Source organism: Vicia villosa, linkage group LG2 (genome assembly GCF_029867415.1).
Source record: "Vicia villosa cultivar HV-30 ecotype Madison, WI linkage group LG2, Vvil1.0, whole genome shotgun sequence".
Taxonomy (NCBI): Eukaryota; Viridiplantae; Streptophyta; class Magnoliopsida; order Fabales; family Fabaceae; genus Vicia; species Vicia villosa.
This window is the reverse complement of record NC_081181.1, coordinates 12,694,941-12,718,315: the sequence shown is the minus strand read 5'-3', so window position 1 is coordinate 12,718,315 and position 23,375 is coordinate 12,694,941. Positions and strand designations below refer to the sequence as shown.

At 33.2% G+C, this 23,375-nt stretch overlaps 2 protein-coding genes across 6 annotated transcripts; one reads left to right on the top strand and one right to left on the bottom strand.

Annotated features, from left to right (window-relative positions):
• Window positions 1–40: 40 nt before the first annotated feature.
• Window positions 41–2,712, bottom strand: LOC131649226 (pentatricopeptide repeat-containing protein At5g08305-like). 3 transcript variants are annotated; one of them, XM_058918987.1, is made up of 3 exons: window positions 2,524–2,712; window positions 774–2,022; window positions 41–659 (listed from the first exon to the last, which is right to left on the bottom strand). In XM_058918987.1, the coding sequence occupies exons 2-3, from the start codon at window positions 1,963–1,965 to the stop codon at window positions 316–318; spliced, it is 1,536 nt and encodes a 511-aa protein (XP_058774970.1). In that variant the 5' UTR covers window positions 1,966–2,022; window positions 2,524–2,712; the 3' UTR covers window positions 41–315. The 3 variants fall into 3 exon arrangements, with proteins under 3 accessions (XP_058774970.1, XP_058774968.1, XP_058774969.1); XM_058918985.1 differs by having other exon boundaries at window positions 41–2,022; window positions 2,524–2,711; XM_058918986.1 differs by having other exon boundaries at window positions 41–2,022; window positions 2,528–2,711.
• Window positions 2,713–11,097: 8,385 nt separating this feature from the next.
• Window positions 11,098–16,459, top strand: LOC131649225 (E3 ubiquitin ligase BIG BROTHER-related-like). Of its 3 annotated transcripts, none has more exons than XM_058918982.1 (7): window positions 11,098–11,507; window positions 11,756–12,101; window positions 12,175–12,242; window positions 13,801–13,842; window positions 13,935–14,056; window positions 14,145–14,253; window positions 16,031–16,459. In XM_058918982.1, the coding sequence occupies exons 1-7, from the start codon at window positions 11,181–11,183 to the stop codon at window positions 16,079–16,081; spliced, it is 1,065 nt and encodes a 354-aa protein (XP_058774965.1). In that variant the 5' UTR covers window positions 11,098–11,180; the 3' UTR covers window positions 16,082–16,459. The 3 variants fall into 3 exon arrangements, with proteins under 3 accessions (XP_058774965.1, XP_058774967.1, XP_058774966.1); XM_058918984.1 differs by having other exon boundaries at window positions 11,099–11,507; window positions 12,202–12,242; XM_058918983.1 differs by having other exon boundaries at window positions 11,099–11,507; window positions 12,184–12,242.
• The last annotated feature ends 6,916 nt before the right edge of the window (window positions 16,460–23,375 follow it).

Below are 23,375 nucleotides of genomic sequence, written 5' to 3'. Positions count from 1 at the left end.
TCAAATCTTACAGATAGAAATTATTGACTCAAATCATAAATATAAATAAGACTATTGATTTGATATTTATTTACGTATTTAAACTGTGTCCACAAACATATGTAGTAAACAACATGGTCAACAAACTGCCAACAATTCCAGAACCATCAGGTTTTTCGAGGCTTTTATCTAGTTATTACTTGTTAGAGTGCACAAACTTGTTTTCACAATGTGAAATGGTAGTTACATTCCTTACGCCTGTAACCGACATGTAGGTCTTGTGCAATAACTCTTCCACAACAAATGTTAACTGCTACAAACTTTAACGCAATCTACTCAAAAGAGAATCAAATCATCTTCTATTGATGTATCATTCAACAAATTCTCCTCCTGATTGTGCTGGCGGCAACCATGTTTCATTTGACAGACAACAAAATGTAGCATAGAATAAGTTTCATCTGAATCAGGGTGTGTTTTATCGTGGGCAATAAATCTATGAAGGATCCCAGATATTTCAACAAAACTAAACCCAGGTGATTTTTTCACTCCTCTTCTTTCCATGGCTTCTCTCATGCTCTTTGCATCATCCCAACGTTTGACAACTGCATATACATTTGACAAGCCAATATATCTTCCATCATTGTTTGGATCTAGATCAATAAGCTTCCTGCCAACTGTTTCTGCAAGATCTAAATTTCTATGGTTAATACACCCACTAAAAAGAGCACCTAACATGGAAGCTGATGGTTCTATGGGCATTTGACAAATAAATTGGTATGCAGTGGTTAATTGACCTGCACGCGCCAGCACGTCTACCATGCAAGCATAGTGCTCACTTGTAGGTGTCATGCCACATTTAACAAGGCTCTCAAAGAAGTACCATGCTTCTTTAACTTGTCCTCCATGGGCACAGGCAGCCAACAAGCAGAGGTATGTGATCTCATCGGATCGGATGCCGAACATTTGCATTTCCTTAAACAATTTAAGAGATTCTTCCACTAACCCATGTGTGGCAAGACCTCCAATCATTGCATTCCAAATGAACACGTCAGTTTGACTCTTTGAGACGCCCCGAAATACAAACAAAGCCTCCTCTATTGCCCCACATTTAGCATACATGTCCACAAGAGAAGTTTGCAAGACCATTGTCATTGGTAAACAATTGTCAACAATATACTTGTGCATCATTCGCCCTTTTTCTAGAGCGCCAAGATGTGCACAAGCAGACAAGACACTCACCATAGTCACTTCATTGGCTTTGGGACCAACAGCCCGCATCTTTTCAAAGATGGCCATAGCTTCCCTGTACTCTCCAGCCTTCACATAACCATCAACCAAAGAGCTCCATGACCGAACATCCCTCTCCTGCATTGACTCAAAAACTTTCTGAGCCGAAGCCATTTCTCCACACTTGGCATAACCATCTAACATGGAATTCCATGAAACCAAATTTTTTCCTTGCATACTATCAAATACTTTATGAGCCCACATAATATTCCCGCAAGAAGCATACATGTGAATCAAAGAATTTTGGATAAATCTATCAGACTCGTGCCCAGTTTTTATAATTTGGGCATGCACAGATACACCACTTTCCTGTTTTGAAAGGCGTGCTGAGGCCTTCACGAGAAATGGGTATGTTAAGTAGTCTGGTGCAACCCCATGTCGCAGCATCTTTAGATAAATAAATAGGGAATGAATTGGATTTTTGCTATTTGAATAGCCTCTTATGATTGTATTCCAGCTAAAAATTGTTGGACTGGAAAGCTGGGAGAAAACCCTGTAGGAATAATCAATGTCGCCTGAATTGGACAGAGCAGAAAATGAAAGGATTTTGTACATAAACGAGTCTTCATGAGATAAACCAAAAGAGATCCCAATAGCATGAAGCTTCTTCAGCTCAAGCATTGATTTGCAATTACCAAGAAGGTTGAGCAGAGTTCCATTTATATCTGCAGTTTTACAAGACAGTGATCCACCAAGCATTTATCTTGTCACACCACCAAGTCAAACACTTTTAGTGTATGTATCATGAGCGAACACCTGACGAAAGCAACATAAACAGAATGTCAAATAGCAAAACCAGAATCAATTAAAACACCGTAAAGAAATTAGCTTAAATCAAACAGCCTAGTATGACACACGGATTATGAGAATGAATTCACTCTAAAGACATTTAATCAAACATGTAATATGCTTCATTTTCAAATTAAAGAAAAACAACATCCCTCAATTGAAACCCTTAAAACTAAACTGATGGATTATATCAAATTTCAACTTGTAATATAAACTACATATGAAAAAAGTGAGCAGAAAATAAGCTTATTATGAATCCATTTGTTTTACTATAGAAATGCATCTGAATTCATTCAAGTGCTATCAATTTCTTTCAGGCATTTTATCAAACAACTTGCAGGCAGAAGTCCAATCTTTGATACCAAAATTTTCTAAAAGATAACAACAATGAAACAATAAGTGATAGAAAAGGGCTGAAAAATAACAAAAGTAAATGAAACCTAAAACTCAAATTATAAAACAAAATACCTACACAATACTGGTTTCATGTAGAGTAGTAATATCAATATCATTAATTCATAAACTTTGAGGTTTTGTATGAATTCATGAAATATGATGGTATTCAGAGGTATATATATTTTAATGTTTAGATTAATTAAAACTGGATGGAGTCAGCTCGTTGCTATTTATTCTTCAAAGTTCAAATCATGTCAAGAAAAACTAATTGTATAAGTTAATTGTAGTTATAAAATGAGTTTAAAGGTTCATATCGATTAAATTAAAACAATATTACAAATACAACCGATTAATATTTTTAAATTTACTGTGTCATATCAAAATTTTAATAGAATACACTTCTCTCATTTGTCATATGAAAAATATTTTACACTTCTTTTTTTCTCTTATAAAATTATAGTAATTGACACAAGTGTTATCATCCAAATTAAAACTTCTTTTAAAAAAAAATCTTAAATACATATTACTTTAGTCCAATAATATTAATAAAATATAAGAATTTAATTTTATGTTTAATAACAAATATTAGTAGTTATTTTAATATATATTACTAATTTATAAATATCAATAATTTAGTTATATTAATACATAAAAATTTATTAAAATTTTTGTAATTGATAACGACAATGATAATAATTTGTTCATATTCAACTTAAATTTTACCAAACACAATTTGTACTGGTTGAAGAGTACATATGTGCATGCTGTCCCTGCAAAGGCGGGGAGATTCAGAGGCCTTAATATGTGTATATCACGTTTTGATGGTGAAGGCTTGCTCACGGCAGCGAGAAGTATTGTATGGTGGTATTTTAAGGTAGTTTGAGGGACCAACTCACGTGAGGTGAGAGACCCTGTTGATGATCGGCGATGCTTTGCGGGGTTTGGGTGCACATCATACCTCCTTACGAATTGCACGATGTCTTTTAGATCGTCGGCATGACTACACTTTTCCCCAGTTTTAAAAATCATATCATTGACCCATTGTTTACCCTGAATTTTGGTAAACAATCTATAGTCTCTTTATTAAAGATTACTTGCAGGATCAAGTAGAGAATCCTAGGACATAATGCCAAAGTCTTATCAATTTTATGTTTATTTATAGTGATGTAGATGCTTAGTTTAATTGAAAAATGCTTGTTGAAACTTAAGTTTTAAGGCTAAAACTAAGAAATTGACTAGAAAGTATAAATTGAAAAAGGGTAAAATGTTGACAAAGGAATTAATAAAGAAAAATATTTAAATCTGCATTAAAAATAGAGTTGTTTGAAATTTGTAATATGTCATGCTTACATACATTTTTCAAATGATACTCTTTTCACTCTTTGACGCGGGTATTTTGAGTTTCTTAAGAAATATAACAAATGTGGACCCCTACAACTGGAAACAAAAGCTACTTATATAGAGATCCTAAATAATCGTCTATAACGGCCGACTAAGCAAAATCTGCCACGTTTCCTGATTCATGCAAAATTTTGTCCCACAAGCTTCCTCGTGTCTTTGAAAACCCGTTTGTCTTAATTCACTTAAATCTATCTCGACTACGCTTCAATGAAGCAAGATAACTAAAAAAATTCTAAGTCCTTAGAACATTATGACTTCGACTCTCCAATAGGAAAGATTCGGCTGAGATCCATGGGCGTTGTATTTCGACGACCCGGAATAAACGCAACAAACTTTCAGGTCGACTAAGACTCCTTCAACCAAAAAAAAAAACAACATTCATACATCTGCTTGCAAGAGATTAGACCTTGTGCCTTGTCATATACATGTGTCAAAAATTACAAGGTAACACGTATGCCTCCAGGTTCCTTCCTATCTGTTGGGAGAATACAACATCCATGAGTCACTGGTATGTGGCGCCAGGGTTCTTGAGGCCGAAGGGCATAACATTGTAGTAGTAGTTGCCGTGGTTTGACATGAAAGCTATTTTGGACGTATTTAGGGATCTATCCATATTTGATTGTATCCCGAGTAGGCGTCCATGAAACTTAACGTGTGGTAGACTGACGATAAGTCAATGAGACTATAGATGTTTGGTAGTGGTATAGATTCTAGGGATAGGCGATGCTCAGATCTGTGAAGTCTACACACACGCGCCATATATTATCGGCCTTTCGTACCATAAATACGTTGGCCATCCATGTGGGGTATTTTGTTTCAATGATGAATTTGGCATTGGATATTTTTTATTTTAGGAGTTGTCGCCACTCACATTGGCGGCTTGCATAGGCATGGAAATCCTGCATGGGGAAAATGCGTGACACATACTGCATGCATGCATGCATGCATGGGGCTAGTGCGCTAGGCTTGTGGCTAGATGGGAATCTTGCATGTCTTGTCTTGTCCACTTTGTGTCTTTCACGTATTGAATATGTTGCATGCATGTATAACTTGTGTTCCTATTTATTCATATCATTCATACACAAATATTCACAAACATTTATTCACATCTAAAACATTCACAAAATCACTCAAAATATGGAATTCGTACCATAATACAAAATCAAAGCTCACGTAAATGGTGAGACCTACGAATGTGATACAACCGGCTTTCTATTTAGAAACACTGATTCTACACATTTTTGTCTAAATATAAGAGTTGTTTTCTCGTATCTGAAAAAGAAATTAGAGTCCAAACTTAAATAAACAGTCTCCCAAATTATCTACCAATATCCATTTTTTTCTGATAACAACTCAGTCAAGTTTTATCGATCAGGGATTTAAAATGACATAGAGGTTCAAAACATGTTTCGTAACAATGAGTATTCTGGTTACGTGTATATAGAGTTGTACATTATGCTGAAACAAATTGAACCGTCTAAGACTATTCAGTCTCAAGTTATTAATCTCGTTGTTGGCGATGAACAAGATGCCAAACATCTCGTTGAAAAATAAACCGACGTAGAATATGTGGTTGATGACTTGGTGAATCGTGATTCTGAAGATGAAGAACAAGTTCTAATACCTCATTCGCATGCGTACTCACCGCCAGCGCACTTCACAACCCTGAACTTTGGCGAGGATGAGCCATCGGTCGATATGTTCTACAACCCGTATATGAGGTTTGACGAGGAGTTAAAAAAGGGTGACAAATTTCATACAAATGAAGATTATATGCTAGCAATCAAAAATTGACACTTAGCAAACTGTGTTGAATACAATGTTGATCTATCGAATCCAGATAGATATGTCATTTTGTGAAAAAATCCAGTGTGGGTATAGACTGATGGCATCATTTAAAAAGAAATTTAATGCTTGGGTGATAGGTTCGATTTCTCAAGCCCACACTTGCGTTAACACCAATATGGTGCAAAATCATCGAAAACTAAGCCATGATATGATATGTCATACCATATTACCTCTCGTAGATGCTGACCTGTCACTGAAGGTCAAGACGATTATCTCCCATTGCGTTTATGTGATCAAATATAGATTGTCGTACAAAAAGGCTTGGTTAGCGAAAACCAAGGCAATTGAAATGGTCTACGCTATATGAGAAGAATCCTACAAACAACTTCCACGCTACTTGGCTGCACTTCAATTATATTCATCTTGGACGGTTTCTATAATGGAGACCTTGCCTGCACAATCCCCATACGGAACTCATCTCGAAGGTAATGAAATATTCCATAGACTTTTCTGGGCGTTTCGACCCTGCATCATCGAATTTGCTTTTTGCAAACTGATTATTCAAATTGATGGAACTTGGTTGTACGGGAAATACAAAGGAACATTACTAATGTTAGTCGCACAAGATGGAAACAATAATATTTTCCCCATAGCATTTTCTCTAGTAGAAGGAGAAACAATTGCTGCTTGGAGTTACTTTCTCAAGAATCCCCGAGCTAAAGTTGCTCCACAACCTGTTTCTGTTTTATTTCTGACAGGCACGCTTCTATTGACAGTGCATACAACAATCCGAAAAATGGTTGGCACGACCCCCCATCTACGCATGTCTACTGCATTAGGCATATTGCATAAAATTTTATGCGGGAGATCAAAGATAAATTTTTGAAGAACAATTTGGTGAATGTGGGGTATGCCTTAAACAACCAGGATTCTAATACTACCTCCGCGAAATAACATTGTCAAATACCAATGCGGGGAGGTGGATTGATTATCTTGACAGAGAGAAGTGGACTAGGTCGTACGATAATGGGGGGAGGTGGGGCCACATTATAACACCCCCTTTCTAACCCCAAATATATCATACAATCAAATAGAGTAAGCATGCATAAAGGAAAAAGGGCGTCACATGTTATTTTCATCACAATGAAAACCTAAAATAAAACATCCAATATTCTTAATATGCAGAGATCATATTTGTAACACAAATGTATATCTCATGCTTTCATACATTATGCATAAACGCTTGCGGAAAAACAATTGAATTGCTATTAAAAGATTCAAAGAATATATCCCATACTATATTCATCTACCAAATCCAAATTAACATTAAAATCCACATACTAATTTGAAATCCACAATCTTGGCCACATAGCCTTAAAACAACATATCCGAGATCTCAAACAAATACATTCGAATATCCAACAAAACATATGAAATAACAATATCCAAACATAAGCATAAGTATAAAGAAAATCCCCCCAAGTGTTACATGATCAGAGCATATGACTCGCTACCTAATCCAATAACAAACTCAGGAGCTCCTCGGCTAAATCCTCGGACAAGCTACTACTCGTCGGAACCTGCACGTTATCAACAAAGGATAACATTCAAACAGAAGGGTGAGAATTCAACTTCTTATAGAAAACATAATAATGGAAAATGCAAACATAAACAAGCGTACATTTTACTATTCATCACACTTCTCAATTAAGCAATTCACATATCATATACCAATCATCACTCCAAAACAAATCACATACAAGGCAATCACATAACACACAATGTGACTCGAAATGCAACAAATTTGACTTAATGCATGTGGTACCCAATGTGAATCCAATGTTTCACTGCTTTTCGATTCAATGTTTAGAATCCAAGCCACGCTCCCGATCCGGACAAGATCAAAGCCAATACGCCTATCTCCAATTAAGGATCACGTCTTCTACGCCTATTTCCATTCAAGGATCAACGTATCTTACCATGTGAACCCAAGTTTCACCGCTTCCACCATAGAGCTGACCATGCTATGAATGTATGTACAAATACCAACAATTTATGCAATTAAGATTATCTCATCAGTCTTAACTTACCGCATATCACCATAATCCAACTCTATGAATTATCCGCCAATTGTACACAAAATTCACAACACAATTAACAATTGCAACAAGGCATAACAACCATCATATATCCAATCGCATACATCATGATTACATCTACACAAAGTGTTCCAACAATTGCTATACATCTCATACTAACATAACGCACATAAGACAATTACATGTCATTCCATATAATAACATCACAATTAATCAATCAAGTGCATTTAAATCCTATACTATCATATAGAATATCACGATAGCTTTCTAACGCTTCGAACGGCACATAAAACGGAGCTACAGATCAAAAGTTATGACATTTCAAAGTTTGGAAAATGTTTTGTAAAACAGGGTCCGCTCAGCGAAGGGGTCCAGAAGCGAACTCCAAACAAGTTCCGCTTAGCGGAGTGCTAGCGAGACCAGGCAGAGATTTTTAACTTTCACAGCTCCGCTCAGCGGACCAGCTCCGCTCAGCGGGGCCTGCGATTTTCTGAAAAATTCAACAATACTCAGAACTGCGAAAATCACATCCTACCACTCCAAATCACTTCCAAACATCAATAAACATCAAATACAACCAGTATTAATCATCATTGAACAACATATATCATTAAAATCATGTTAAATCATGTAAATCCATAGAAATAACATAGAAATTAGGGTTCATACATTTCTCATGAAATAGCAAAGAACGAAGAGATTCACACAACACATACATTACCCAATCATAGATTCTACAAGAACTTGTATTCAAACCCTTACCTCTTGAATTTCTCCTTCTAACTTCAAGAAATCTACAATCCTCTTCTCTTATCTCTTCTACTCTTTTGCCTCTTTTCTCTTCTCTACTTTTCTTTCTATCTTTCTATCTAATTTAGGTTAACTCATAAAATTCTCTTCTAACTCTCATGATCTCATTGGGCTTAACCCATCCACTATTCTCATTTCTAGTTCCCATTAAGCCCAATAGCTAATTCTAATAAAATTCTACCATTTATTAATTAGCTAAATAACATATTACCACAAAATCAAATAATTATTACTTAAAAAATAATTAAATAAACACATAAACAATACCAATTATCAAATAATCCTAATTAAATAAAATCTAATAAAAATAGAGTGTTACACACATGACAACAAATCTTGTGGAATCGATGAACGACGTCTTCAAGGGCATACGAAACCTACTTGTAACCGCTTTGGTGAGTGCAACCTATTTTCGGATGGCAACATTATTCGCGACAAGAGGTAAGCAGTGGAATGCAGTGTTATAGACACAACAGGTGTACAACGATATCTGCATGAAATTTGTGCAACAAGAATCAGACAAAGCCAACACCCATTGAGTTACAGAATTCGAACGCCATGGCCACACTTTTAGTGTCAAAGAAACAATTGACCACAACCAGGGGCTGCCAAGACAAGAGTATCAGGTTCTAATACTAGATCGTTGTAGCGACTGCGCCCAATTTCAAGCCTATCGTATGCCTTGCTCTCATGTTACTGCAGCTTGTTCACATACTCACTTTGATGCATTATCACTTGTATCTCCAATTTACAAGGTTGCAATGTTGCTCAGTGTATACAACAATTACTTTCCAGTGGTAGCAATGGAGGCATATTGGCTAGTGTATGACGAGGAAGTTGTTTGGCATAACGGTTCAATGCGGAGAAATAAAAATGGTCGACCAAACAACAAGGGTATTAGAACCGAAATGGGCGTCGCTGATAAAATGCAAAGAAAGTGTAGTATATGTCGCCAATTCGGACATAATAAAAACAAGTGTCTCAATCGTGGATCTAATTCCACAACATAGTTTTTATTCAAAAGTCAGATGAGTTCCAACATGGAGACGTCTATAAGACTTAAACAACAATAAGAACAAGACTAAAATATAATAACAGCGATTAAAATAACAACACGAAGACTAAAACAACAACACGAACAACCATTAAAATCTAAGAAATTACAACAGTCAAAAAATTTCATCGGATCCATGCATCATTTGAATGGCATCAATGTTGTTTTCCACTTCATCCCATAAATATTCTATTTATCCGGTCTCAAGTGAGGTATTTGTTCTAAGCCTCTGAATTCTTCTGATGACTTCGCCAAATTTGTACTTCCCCTCTAACCAAGCCCCTAAATATTAATATATTCGCCAATGCAAGTGGCGACTTGGTCATTATTTGAGTGTGGTCGCCACCCTAGACGGCGACAATGTGAAAAATTATTGAAAAAAAAGACCATTTACGTAATTTTTTGAAATACTTAATTATTTTTAAAAAAATCGCAACAAGACACCAACTTCACCTGACATCAACATCATTAAGTTTGATTTGATGTTTGTTTCAATGAACTTTGTATAAACTTAAAAAAGATATCAACATGCTATTATTAAAAAAAATTAATTTATAAATCCATATCACATGAATATTTCAATATTTTTGAGAAGGATTCAAGAGTGCCCAACAACATATATTTTTGAGAATATTTTGTTTAAACACATGTTTAGAGTTTTATAAAAAAAATATTTAACATGCTCAAAATTAAATAAATCTATATTTAATTCATTCCATGTTTAAAAATTTCAAATTTTTTAAAAAAATTATTATAAATTTTCAAACATACTTGAATACAAAAACTCAAAATTTTAAAAAATTTTAAAAGCTTCAATACAATTATATAATATTATTTCAGTTGAACCAAAAATGCACATGAAATGAAAGTTTGTTGTCTGCAAAATACCACTTTTCTATGAAGAAGAAAATAAATAGTTGATAATTTCGTTTGAAAATATTATATAATTTAAAATTTAATAAATTTTGTTAAAGTTTTTTTTAATGAAATAATTACACATTCAACAAATCGTAGCCGTTAAATATTTATTGAATTTTAACTTTTATTTTAATTATTTATAAAATAATATATGTGAATGGTTGTGATGTGTAAATTTACATTGATATGATCCACTAAATCCATTTTTTTTTACGAAAAATTCAAATAAGATTTTTTTTTCAAATAATCTTGAAATAAGATTATTTCAAGATTTAATACATATCGCTAACATGACTCCATGACACATAATTAAACAAACAAAACAAAAAATTGCAACAACAATAAAAAACAAACAAAACAAACTTACAGAAATCCGCAAATGCCGACCGTTGATCATTTGTGGGACCCACCGCAATGAACCGGTGCTCCGAATCGGAGCGTCTATTCTACTGGACCCCACTCCCAGACCTTTTTTCGCAGAACTTTTTTTCTTTCATTTCAATTTTGATTTCGTTGCCGTTTTCTCTTTTTTATTCTTCTATTTTAAACAAAAAAACAATTATTTTATATTATATTATATAATATTCCGTAAGATTGATTCTTCGATTCGATCATTCTTCGTTTTCTATTCACTCTTTTTCTTCTTCTTCCTAATTCCAATGGAGAACGACACCGCCACCACCACCGCCACCGTCAACGGCACCGGAAATACGGCCAAAGTAGTTTCGAGCGGCGGCGGCGGAGGAGTAGGAGTCAAATCCAACAATCAAATCCGTGAAGAAGAACATTCCAATTTGAACGGCGAGGAAAACATACCAGAGAAAATGGAAGAGAAAGAAGAAGAAGAAGATGAAGACAAAGAGGAACAGCAACAACAACAACCTACTGGATCTGAAACCGCCGCTCAACAACCTTCCAGAACCCCTTTCAGTAATCTCAGCCAAGTCGATGCTGACCTCGCCCTCGCCAGAACTCTTCAAGAGCAGGTTAGGTTTCTCTCTTCTTCTCATTTCTATTATCACTTCTTTTGTTTTTGTTTTTGTTTATTCCTTAATTAATTTTGATAGTGAAGTGAATTATAACTTTTTAGGATTCATTAACTAACCTTAGATTATTATTTCATAATCATTTTCTGTAACCTAATATTGCTTTAATTAAATTATGAAAAATAAGTTCAAAAAAATATATGAAAAATATCATAAGCTATTTTTCTTTTAATTTTATGATTGAATAGGAAAGGGCATACATGATGCTGAGAATGAATAATGATGGAAGTGACTACGGAAGTTGGGAGGGTGGGAGTTATTTGCATGACGATGGAGATGATTTTGATGATCTGCACGATGGAACTGATGTAGACGAGGAGGATGAGGATGACCAGGATGACGATAATGAGGAATATGAAGATGAAGATGTATTTGATGTTCATGCTCATGCTAGTGCTGGAGAACATGATAATGCCACCATTGAATTTGATCCAGAGCTGTTTTCAAATGATGAAGCCTATGCAAGAGCATTACAGGAGGCTGAAGAGAGGGAGATGGCAGCTAGACTGTTGGCACTTGCTGGGATACATGATCGTAAGTTTTCTTTCTTTGCTATGAGTGTAAGTTTGGTGAAATTATGTCTTATGTTTTCAAACTATCCAGTTAGAATCTCTAGTTTCGTTTTCAATTGCAGAGGACGCTGAGGACATGGAGGAACATGGTGCTAATTCTCAGGTAAATGTTTCTATTTTATGTTTATCGTTTTCACGCACACTCGTGGACTATCATCTGTAGATTCTGTATATTTACACTCCTGTGCACTTTGGAAAACGAACATTTTATAGGCGTGAAATCTCTACCATATTATTAGGGGAATATTTCATGGTTATTAAGAAAATAATACATGCAAGTGTAACTAGATATTTTATTTTGTTGTGAACATAATGTGGTCCTATTAAAAAATTGTTGTAATACTAACATTCTTTTCCTTTGAAACTTCGTTACTATCCCTTAGCTTATTTCAGTTATATCTATTGCACTTGATACATATAAGATGAAATTCATGTAAGATTTTTTTTTTAATGGTTGTTGTGCTGTATTTGAGGTTGTTCATTATTAATTGTAAGAAACATAGTCCTAAGCTGAACGCAAACATCAATAACTCTGTAACAACAACAGTCTAAGAATCAATTATGTTTAAGCCTCTGAGTGGATGATGTCCTAGCTGCAGCCTGCAGAGGATGTGAAGGGCGGCTGAAAATGAAGTAAAAAAGAAAAACAGTCCGAACAAAATACCAATAACTCTGTAACAACAACAGCCAAAGAATCAATTATGTTTAGGCCTCTGAGTGGATGATGTCCTATCTGCAGCCTGCAGAGGTTGTGAAAGGTGGCTGAAAATGAAGTAAAAAATAAAAACAGTCCAAACAAAATACCAAGAGAGAATAGAGGGATGCCAGGTTGAAAAATGAGGGCAGAGATCCAAAAAAATTAGAAGTAATTGGAAGGGTGTTTTACAAGAAAGAGATAGAGAGCCACACAGTCTGTTTTGCCACTAAGACGATTCACATGAAAACTGGAAAAGGGGTAGGGACACATGAACAATCAACATGCCAGAGTAGTGGTGTTGTGTGAATAAAACTTTGAGCAGTGTTTCCAATCCTATAGCAGATGTAAGATATGCTCTAGTAACAGACATGTGTGGGTAGCCCAATAGCAGGTATACGATTCACTCTAGTTCTATATTAGAATTTTGGCCTAATACAACTCCAAAAGCTAGCTCAAGTGGCGAGGATTGTGTGCACATTATAGAGTATTTTGGTCATATAACAGAATAGACAGCAAGCAATGAACATGTAGAAGATTATGGGTGAAGTTGTGTGAGACTGTAAATAATTGTTTCTCATTGTGGGTGCCACCCATGCTTCAACAGCAGCACTAATAATGCATGCTATTTATAACTCTGGTTCCCTACCGACATGGGTCAAAAACTGAAGATAAAATACTACTATCACTTAATTTTGGTGTTTGAAAATAGGTTATTAGAAAATATAATAACGTGATCTCTGGATCAACAAAGTATCTTAACTTAATTTCTTCCATTGTTAGTAAATAACTTCTCTTGCAGATATCTTCTTAATGTTAAAGGTATTGTGTTATTGTAATGACATAATCATCAAGCTGGAGTGATATACTTTTTTTTGGCATAATAGAATTGAATCATGCATCTCAGTTACTAATGTTAACTCAACTCAATTCTATGAGTACTTATTGTTACCCTCTAATTCTGCAGGATGCTTGGGAGGATGTCGATCCAGATGAACTCTCGTATGAGGTAAATTTGATCAATATCAAAGTTTATATTGCACTTCCTACTCTCTGTTGGTTTCTCTCTCATGTTTTAAAAATATGCTTCAATTATTTTAGGAACTCCTGGCATTAGGTGAGGTAGTAGGAACTGAGAGCAGAGGTCTTTCGACTGATACTATTGCCGGTTTGCCTTCAGTCAACTATAAGACGGGGAGTGATCAACACGGGAGCAATGATTCGTATGTCAAAATACTGCTCCTTCTATCGTTAACTGTCTATGATCATGATAATATATACATTATTGCCTGATTTTTGTATCCCTTTTAGGTGTGTCATTTGCCGGGTGGACTATGAGGATGATGAGTCCTTGACACTTCTTTCCTGCAAACATCTGTACCATCCTGAGTGCATTAACAATTGGTTGAAAATAAACAAGGTATGTTCATACATGACGAGCTCCTCCCCTCCCAATCATTTACTATTATCTCCCCATACATGAGGTCTTAGTTCAAGTTCCTAGTGTAAGTTTGAATGGGTCCATTAGGCCCCTCTTAAACAGTTATATGCATCTGATTGAATAATGCTTCTATGCCTAACCGGTTCAACCCCGTCTCTTAAAAAGTGTCACATTTGCACTTTTTCTCCGTCTCTAAACAACTGTTACTTTAGAACACCAATGGAATAGTTATTATTTTTTTCTCCACTAATATACTATTATTTATTGAATTTCACTCCACTAACTACCATTAATAGAGTGTTTTAGCAAATGATACTAATTTTACAATTGAAGTCAACTAATCATTTCCTTAAAATCTGCGCACAACACGAAAGTGGCATTTAATCCAAGACAAATGGAATAAATGGTGCATAAGTGTTCTTTTGTGCTGTTAGCATTGTTCTGCTAGCGAAGTCCTTAAAATAGCTTGAGTAGAACTTGGATTGCACTATATATCATTTTCTGTCTTGCTTTATATCTTTCACTTTCAACCTAAATTTGCAATACATAGATATGATTTGAAACTTATCAAAGTATCAATCTGAAACTCCTTAAGGCTATAGTTTATATAACACCAAGTATCATTTCCAGTTCCTAACACCTTTGTTTTTTTAAATGGAAAATGTTACCAGTTGTTAGAGTGGGGAATTGAACCCATGAACTCCTTATCACTCCTCGGATCCTAATACTTCTGAATTAGTCTGTTTTATAGACCCTTTCTGTCTAAACAATATCATCTTGCTATTCGTTAATTTGCATACTGTGATATAGCTTTTTTAAATCTAATGTCAAATATCTTCATTATTTGCTGTCTTGATTTTTCTATTCATGATTTATTTTACAACTTTTTTAACCTCCACGAGCAGTCCTCTCAGATTCTATTGCTATGTTTCAAATCTCATTATTTCCTAAACTTTAAAACTGCGCATTTGATATTCTAAGATATTTAAGAAGTTGGCATGTAGTTTAAAACATTTCACCGGTTGGTAAATATTAATTTCACCCATTATTTATTATTTATACACTGAGCAATTAAGGGCTAGATAGTGCTGCACATTACACTAAAACAATTAATTTATCAACGGCAGAATAGCTTAACTTTAAAGGGAGCTTTAGCCTTAATTAGTCAAAATTTGAATTTTAAGAAGGATATGAAATAAGAAAGAAATCGAATAAAAAAGTTTACTAATTAAAGATCTTGAACGATCTCTAGTCCAAATGGGCATTAGAGCAATAGAACAACGACAGAATTAAAGGAGGCCAGTTATAAAAAATGTAGGATTCTTGGCTGTCAAGAAACCAGCTACTGAATCAGCTCAACTTTGTTAGTTTTTTATCACTTAGATGCCTACTCTAGCAAAATTTCTTTTGGTTTTAAATATGAAAAAAAAAAAAATTGAAGGCCCAGGTTACAAATCTCAACCAACAGAAAAAACAACTCAGATTCTAGTTGGTGAAGGAATTGAAGCACGGATGATTGTATTGTACCATATTTTTTACGAAATGCTTTTTTACTCTGCCATAGTTCTTGACGCATGAATGTCTCTTTTTTCTGATATAGATATCTGGTTCTCCACCTGTTTAGATTGTCTCATTTACAAAATCTAACAGTAATGCCCGTCCAGAAATCATAAATTAATCCCTTCCTGAATAGGTTGTTTTAAGAGCTATTTGCACCGGAGAAGTTGTTATATATCAATTTGTTCTTTGTTTGCAGGTTTGCCCTGTTTGCAGTACAGAGGTATCTGCTTCGGGAAGCAACTTGTAGGGAGAACGACGGTTATTTGTTTCAAATTGAAGAAAATTCGTGCAAGTTGAGAGCTATTATCCCAAATTATAAAAGCATTGCCATCATGTATATCCAGCTCCTTGGTTTTGATTTCAACATGTAACTTTGGGAATCAGTTGTCTAGATTTTCTTACTTTAATGGAATGACTGGCATTATTAGTGGTCAGGTATGATGACAGCAGGAATCAGAACTACGTTTGGTTGTTCAAAATTCAGATTTATCATCTCTTTTTTCTTTTAAAGAACCCTTTATTTTTGGGAATGTGACGAGGGCACAAATTTTAAAATCAAGTCTCAGAAACATAAAATGGTGTATGTGATCATTTCCATTTGTAGTCATCCTTGGTTAGATCTTAACATTCTTGATTATCTACAAATTTGTTGTGTACAAAAATGAACTAAACATAAATAAATGTCATGTCAACCTATGAAAACTTCCATGTAAAATAATCTACGCTAATGTGGCTTTTTAAAAGTGGTAGAAAGTATTTGACACTCATCATAAATGGTTACATGAAGCATTATCGTACTACTAAGAAAGGACAACCTTATTTTGAAGCTTAATGCTATTTAGCGTGTGTTCGGTTCTATGGCGAAGAAAATTAATTTTGAGAGAATTGATTATACATAATTGATTTTAATTAAAATTAAGTTTAATATAAAGTGGTTTATGTTTTGGTATATTAACAACTAAAGTGATTTATATGAAAAATGTTGTTTGGATATTTTTATCAAAATTGCTTTTGGGTGTGCAAATGACTAAAAAGGATTTTAAAAATAAATCATTCAAATATAAGTTCAAATACAATTCCTTGTTAAATATGAAGTACTTAAATCAAACTACAAGTAGAAAATATAATATAAAGTGCAATACAAATTTGAAACACTAATACGATTTTAATTATTATTTTTTAATTCTATAATTTGATCACAAATTGAATCACTAACATGATTCTTTTTTGATGAAGAAGCTATATTTAAATTTTAAGTTGAATCTAAGTCAATCGGTCTACGATAATCGTTGCGATCAAAGTCTATATCTTCATCTTCATAACGATGGGAATCAAAATCCATTTTGACATTCCTTCTCATAAAGTTGTGTATAGCCATTGTTGCAACAACTATTTCAACTTGTCTTAATTGAGAATTTAGGCATGCAGCGTAAAATTGCAAACCTATTCTTTCATACACCAAAAGTTCTTTCTGATGTGCACCTTTAACTTGAATGATAATAATTGAATACCTCATTGTGATTATCAAACCCATGAGACCGTCTAAAATCAGGAAGATGGTAACATTCACATCTATATGGATCAAGATATTCCATTGGTGTTGGATAACTTACATCCACCAAATAATACATACCTGATAAAAAATAAAACTATAAATCATGATAAGTAATATTAATAAGTTGTAAAGAATAATATTCAAACCTGGAGGAGGATGTGGAAAATTCAGATTAGCATTTGTGAGAGCTTACCTTCCCATCCAGCCAATACAAAAGTAAAACACAAAATGTTTCAATCGCATACAACCATTACATTTTGTGTAGGATATCCTTTTCTTCCAATGAATTTAATTTGATCACAGACACTAACCACACATGGAATGTGTGTACCATCAATTGCTCCTATGACATTTTTAAAAAATGGCCAATATCGTTTATCATTTCTAATTTTTGAATGACTATCATGGAATAAAGGATCTTGAGGTTTAATATATTCCATGGACAAACTCAAGCAAACAAATAACACTTCATGAAAATGTCTATTTATAGTTTCTCTCGAGTTTTGAAATCTTTCTTGAATCATTCTATTACCCACCCCGTGTCCAACTACAACTAAGAACATTGCAACCATCTCCTCGACTCCTATGTGATTAGCGTGCTTAAAATCATGATCAACTAATTTATTGCAAAGTTTATGAAAAATATGTTTTTCCATTCTAAACATCTCATAACAACGAGTGAGATTCCCTTGTAATATTTCTTTTACCCATGTATGTCATGTTAGTTCACCAGTTCTACACGGCAAGGAAATGTACGTTCACGGCAGGAAGTTTCAGAAAGCCTAACATGCTGGAATTGCTTTTAAGGGACCATAATTGATTTTGGTGCTTTCTAACGTGTAACCAAACACAGACTTAGTCATTGAAAGGAACGTTAAGAGGCTCACATTGCTTATTAGTGTCTCTTCTGCCATTTTTTTTATACAAATAATGGTCAATGGCTAGATTGCATGCATATAAACTTGCTTATTAAGAGCTTTTTAGTTTCAGTTTTTTTATTTTCAAAAAATTGTTTTTATAGAATTCCATTGCTTAAAAAATTTGCAAATAAACTTTTCATAAAAACTTTAAATAAAAATTGGGAAAATAACTTTTTTCGTCTCTTAACTTTGCCTCGAAGTCCATTATGGCCCCTTAATTTTTTAAAAGTTCAAATCAATCCCTTAAGTGTTAAAAACAGAGCACGTATGTCCTTTCTGTCCAAATATCAATAACGGCGTTAACTTTTGCCGATGTGGCATGTGACATGTAAAATTCAATTTTTGTGACCAATATAGTGACAAAAAATCGGACACTAAATGAGAATTTTTGGATGTAAATATATTCTTCATCTCCTTCAAAATTCATTACCAAATTAAATTAAAAATATAAATTAAAACAATTTTAGAAGAATTGTTCTTCTCCAAATATTCAATCATTTTATCTTTTCAGAAAAACCATTATCTCCACCTAACTCCTTTTCTTTTCCATTCCCATAATTTTTAAAGTTAAGTGTTGATGCTTATGGGTATTTTTTCTATTAAAAAACAACAAATTTGAACAATACCCATTCATATGACAGTACCCATTCGTGAGGGTACTGACTCAAATCATCTATAATGGGTTTTGAAAATTTTCTCACAACCTCCATGGAAGAGCCTTAAGAGTTTTAACTCAGGTCCATTTTTTAACAACTTCTCAACATTAAAAAGCTTCGAAATCATGCCCTCAACCTAGCTTCCATCTCAAAATCATTAAAAATCAAACTAAACTCATAAATCAGTTTAATAACTTCGAATCCTAATATTCAAATTTTGGCCAAAATAAGCGTGAATAAGCAACAATTGAAAGGGGAACATGTTTTACTGCAACCACAATATAGCATATTAACCCATACAACAACCCACTATATTCTTCAAACCCACAATATCAAATCTACAAAAACGGATGTTGAACGTTCTTGATGGTGGTGATGAACGATATTGTTGCTGTTGTGGATCGTTGAACCGATTTAAGTTAATGATGATGCTACTGTTGCAATTCAGAATATACAAAAACGAGTGAGACCCTTCCGATTATTACAGTTCTTTCTTTAATCTCTCTTCCTCTCACAAAACGATTTCTGAAGGGTTTTTATGAAGGAAAATGATGGTGATTTTGGGTTTTTATTGTGTTTGTGTTGTATATGGTTTACTGAACATGAACCGTGTGCTTTTTATTTCTTCTCATTGTTTCTGGAAAGTTTGTGTAAATGAGGAAGATGATGATGAAACTTTAGGGTTTCGGTTTTGTATTCTGCGACTGGGTTTTCTGAAATCTGTATTTGGGCTTTGCAATTATTTGATTCTGATCTTAAGTTACATGTTTATTTTCTTTCGCTGATTTCCAGACCCCGGATTAGGGTTTGATCTAATTTGGATTTGGCGAAATTGGGAAAGAAGATGAAGATCATAAGTCAAAATCCAAAAAATACTTAAGTGAGAGATTTTTCAAACGCACAATATCAAATCCACAATATCAAATCTGCAAAAACGGGTGTTGACCGTTCTTGATGGTGGTGATGAACGATATTGTTGTTGTTGTGGATCGTTGAACCGATTTGAGCTGATGATGATGCTACTGTTGCGATTCAGAATATACAGAAACAGGTGAGACCCTTCTGATTTTTACAGTTCTTTCTTTAATCTCTCTTCCTCTCACAAAACGTTTTCTGAAGGGTTTTTATGAAGGAAAATGATGGTGATTTTGGGGTTTTATTGTGTTTGTGTTGTATATGGTTTACTGAACATGAACCATGTTCTTTTTCTTTCTTCTCATTGTTTCTAGAAAGTTTGTGTAGATGAGGAAGATGATGATGAAACTTTAGGGTTTCGATTTTGTGTTCTGCAGTTGGGTTTTCTGAAATCTGTATTTGGGCTTTGCAATTATTTGATTCTGATCTTGGGTTACATGTTTATTTTCTTTCGCTGATTTCCAGGCCCCAGATTAGGGTTTAATCCGATTTGGATTTGGCGAAATTGGGAAAGAAGATGAAGATCACAAGTCAAAATCCAGAAAATACTTAAGTGAGAGATTTTTCCGTCGTTAAGCCACATGGAATTCCATGTCAGTGCCACATGGTGTTATGAATTGACTTTGACTAACAGAATGGACGGAAAGGACTAATGTGGTCCAGTTTACAGAGTTAAAGGATTAAAATGGTCTTTTTAAAAGTTAATGGACCATAATGGACCCCAAGGCAAAGTTAAAGGACGAAAAATGGTATTTTCCCATAAAAATCCAGTTTAAATAGTTCTTCTTAAGACATTGTTTTAGGTATTTTATCATTTTATTGAATTTTTTTTAGATATTAAAGTTTTAAAATATCACTTAGTTTTAAAGTTATTTCAAATAACTGTTCATAAAAATATGTTTTGATATTCAGTAATATATTTTTATGTTATAGAATATCAAAATTAAAATTTTATTTTACTAGAAACAAATTTAGAAAAAACTTTTACTAATTCTAAAAACTTTTATTTATAAAATAATTTTTATAAATACAAAAAAAAAAATTAAAGCTAAAACAAACATGTCCTAATTAATGATCCAAAATTGCATTGATTTATTAATAATTTCACTATTTTTTTTATAAAAAAATTAACTTAGTCTAACTGATTGTATTTTCTAGAATTTATAATAATCATAATCAGTAGCGGAGTTAGAACAAAATTTTTTGTATGACCGTTAAGATAAATTAAAAGTTATAAATAAATAAAATAATAATATATAAAACATTTAAATTTTAATTAAATTTAATAAAATATTCACAAAACGTAACTATATATTCGCAACAATTGTAATGCAATTCATTAAGATAATAATTCTCAAGAATAAAAATGCATAATTTCAACACTAAAATAAATATTTTAAATTTATAAAATATATAATTTTAATATTTAAGTTAAAAATATTTTAAAAAATAAACTTACTAAACAAATAGGATAAAGAGACGGAATAAATAGTATTGTATGTAGTTGTCACATTATTAAAATATTGTCATTTTTAAATAGAAATTTGGGACGAAATAAATTTCTTCTTAAATGATATTAGGCTTTCTTTGGAAGACACAATTTTAAGCTTATAGCTTATAGCTTATAAGCTCATATAACTTATAAGCTCATATAGCTTATAACTTATAAGCTCATATAACTTATAACTTATAAGCTCATATGACAATTTAAAATTGTTTGGTAACCGTCTTTTTATCATGAGTTTATAGCTTATTTTGCTAGCTTATAGCTTATTTATAAGATGCTATTTTAAATAGCGTTTTAGCTTATAATTTATTTTAATTTAAAATAAAATAATTATGTATTCAATATCTTTTATGTCATTTTACATTTATAAGTCAGTTGAACCGCTAATTTTATCAAACACTTTAATTAGTTTATCAACTATAAGTCTCAACCATCAGCTATAAGCTAAGCTATCAGTCATCAGTCATCATCTATAAGCTATCAGCTAGCTTATCAGCCAACCGTTATTTTTATCAAACAGACCCTTATGTTTTTAGATGGATTTCAATTATTTAGAGATTTTAAGACGAATTGAGAGTAATTATATAATTGTTGTTCATTTTACTATATTTTGAAAATTTTATTGCAAATTCATGTGATATATTGAAATGAGTTTGAGACAAATTTCAATTATAGATAAATATCAGAGAAAATACATAATTGTTAATTTTTTTTTTTTTTGGGAATTCTGTCTCAAATTAGTGTAAAATTATGAGACAAGTTTTAGACAGAATTTCATTGTGTATACAGAATTTGAGATGAATTTGAGACCTAAAGGAAAATTATTTTTTATTTTACTATTTTTTATATTTCTTCTCAAATATGTGTAAAATATTAAGGCGAACTTGAAAAAATAATGTAACATAATAATTAATTAATTAAGTTAAATAATTAAGAACCTTGATAATATTTAGTTTTGATGGGTGGAGTGGAGTTCTAACTTATAGAGTCAAACATAGATATAAAGTTAGATAGCTGAGTGTGAGTGTATTGTATGGTGTAGGACCACGATACTTAATTAGGACTGATAATACATCATAATGTTTACTAATACTTTTAATTTACCACTTGTGTAAATTTAATGAACATTTTTCAGCTAGTAATATCAAATGGCAATTGTATCAGGATATGAACTTTACTTTAAAAATAGAACAATACGGTGGTCGTGGCCTTCCTTAGCCACCTCTGAATCCGCCACTGATCACAATATGTAACTAGCTTGAGATCATTGTCCTTGTGAATGATAATGTCTTACACTAGTGTTGATTTAAGTATCTCAATACAAGAATTGTTGTGTCCCAATACCCTTGGTGAAGTTCCTACATGAATTTATCGGGGTTGGTTAAAAATATACATGTTGAAAAAGTCCCACGTCGCTTAGTTTTGTGAAGGAAGATGGAGTCCAAGGCTATATATGAATAAGTTTTTTCTGAGTCCCACATTGCTTAGTTTAGTGATGGAAGAGTAAATTCAAAACTGTATATAAGATTCAAGTTTTTCCTTACAAGATGCACCAATTAAAAGCACTTTAAGCTTATATTTAGCTTTCTTTATTCTCCAATGATCTTGTATTAGAGTGTTGTGAAATGTAGTTAAATATTTGTTTTAGAGGGTGTGGGTGTACTGGGGGTGTGAGTTAGTTATGGATATATTACATGTTGTAACAATTTTGACACAGTATTATTCTTTGATTATCTGTTGACAACGACTATGATTTTCTCTGGTTTTGGAGTTTCCACGTTATATTTTTGTGTTGTGATTGTGTTCCTCTTTTTTCTCAATGCTCTATTTATTTCTAACAACTGATATTAGAGCTTTTGATTCCATACAGGGATAAAAGTTCTTAGTATACTATGTGGTTACAGCTTTGTCAGATCTTTCACATCACAAAAGAAGGGTGGTGTTCTGAAAGAGTTGCTGAGTTGCAGTCCCAAGTTCCATTGTGCATA

Coding starts and splice junctions, on each gene's coding strand:
- LOC131649226 (XM_058918985.1), bottom strand. CDS start 1,965: ATGCTTGGTGGATCACTGTCTTGTAAAACTGCAGATATAAATGGAACT.
- LOC131649225 (XM_058918982.1), top strand. CDS start 11,181: ATGGAGAACGACACCGCCACCACCACCGCCACCGTCAACGGCACCGGA. Junction 11,508..11,755: donor CCAGAACTCTTCAAGAGCAG/GTTAGGTTTCTC, acceptor ATGATTGAATAG/GAAAGGGCATACATGATGCT. Junction 13,843..13,934: donor CAGATGAACTCTCGTATGAG/GTAAATTTGATC, acceptor CAATTATTTTAG/GAACTCCTGGCATTAGGTGA.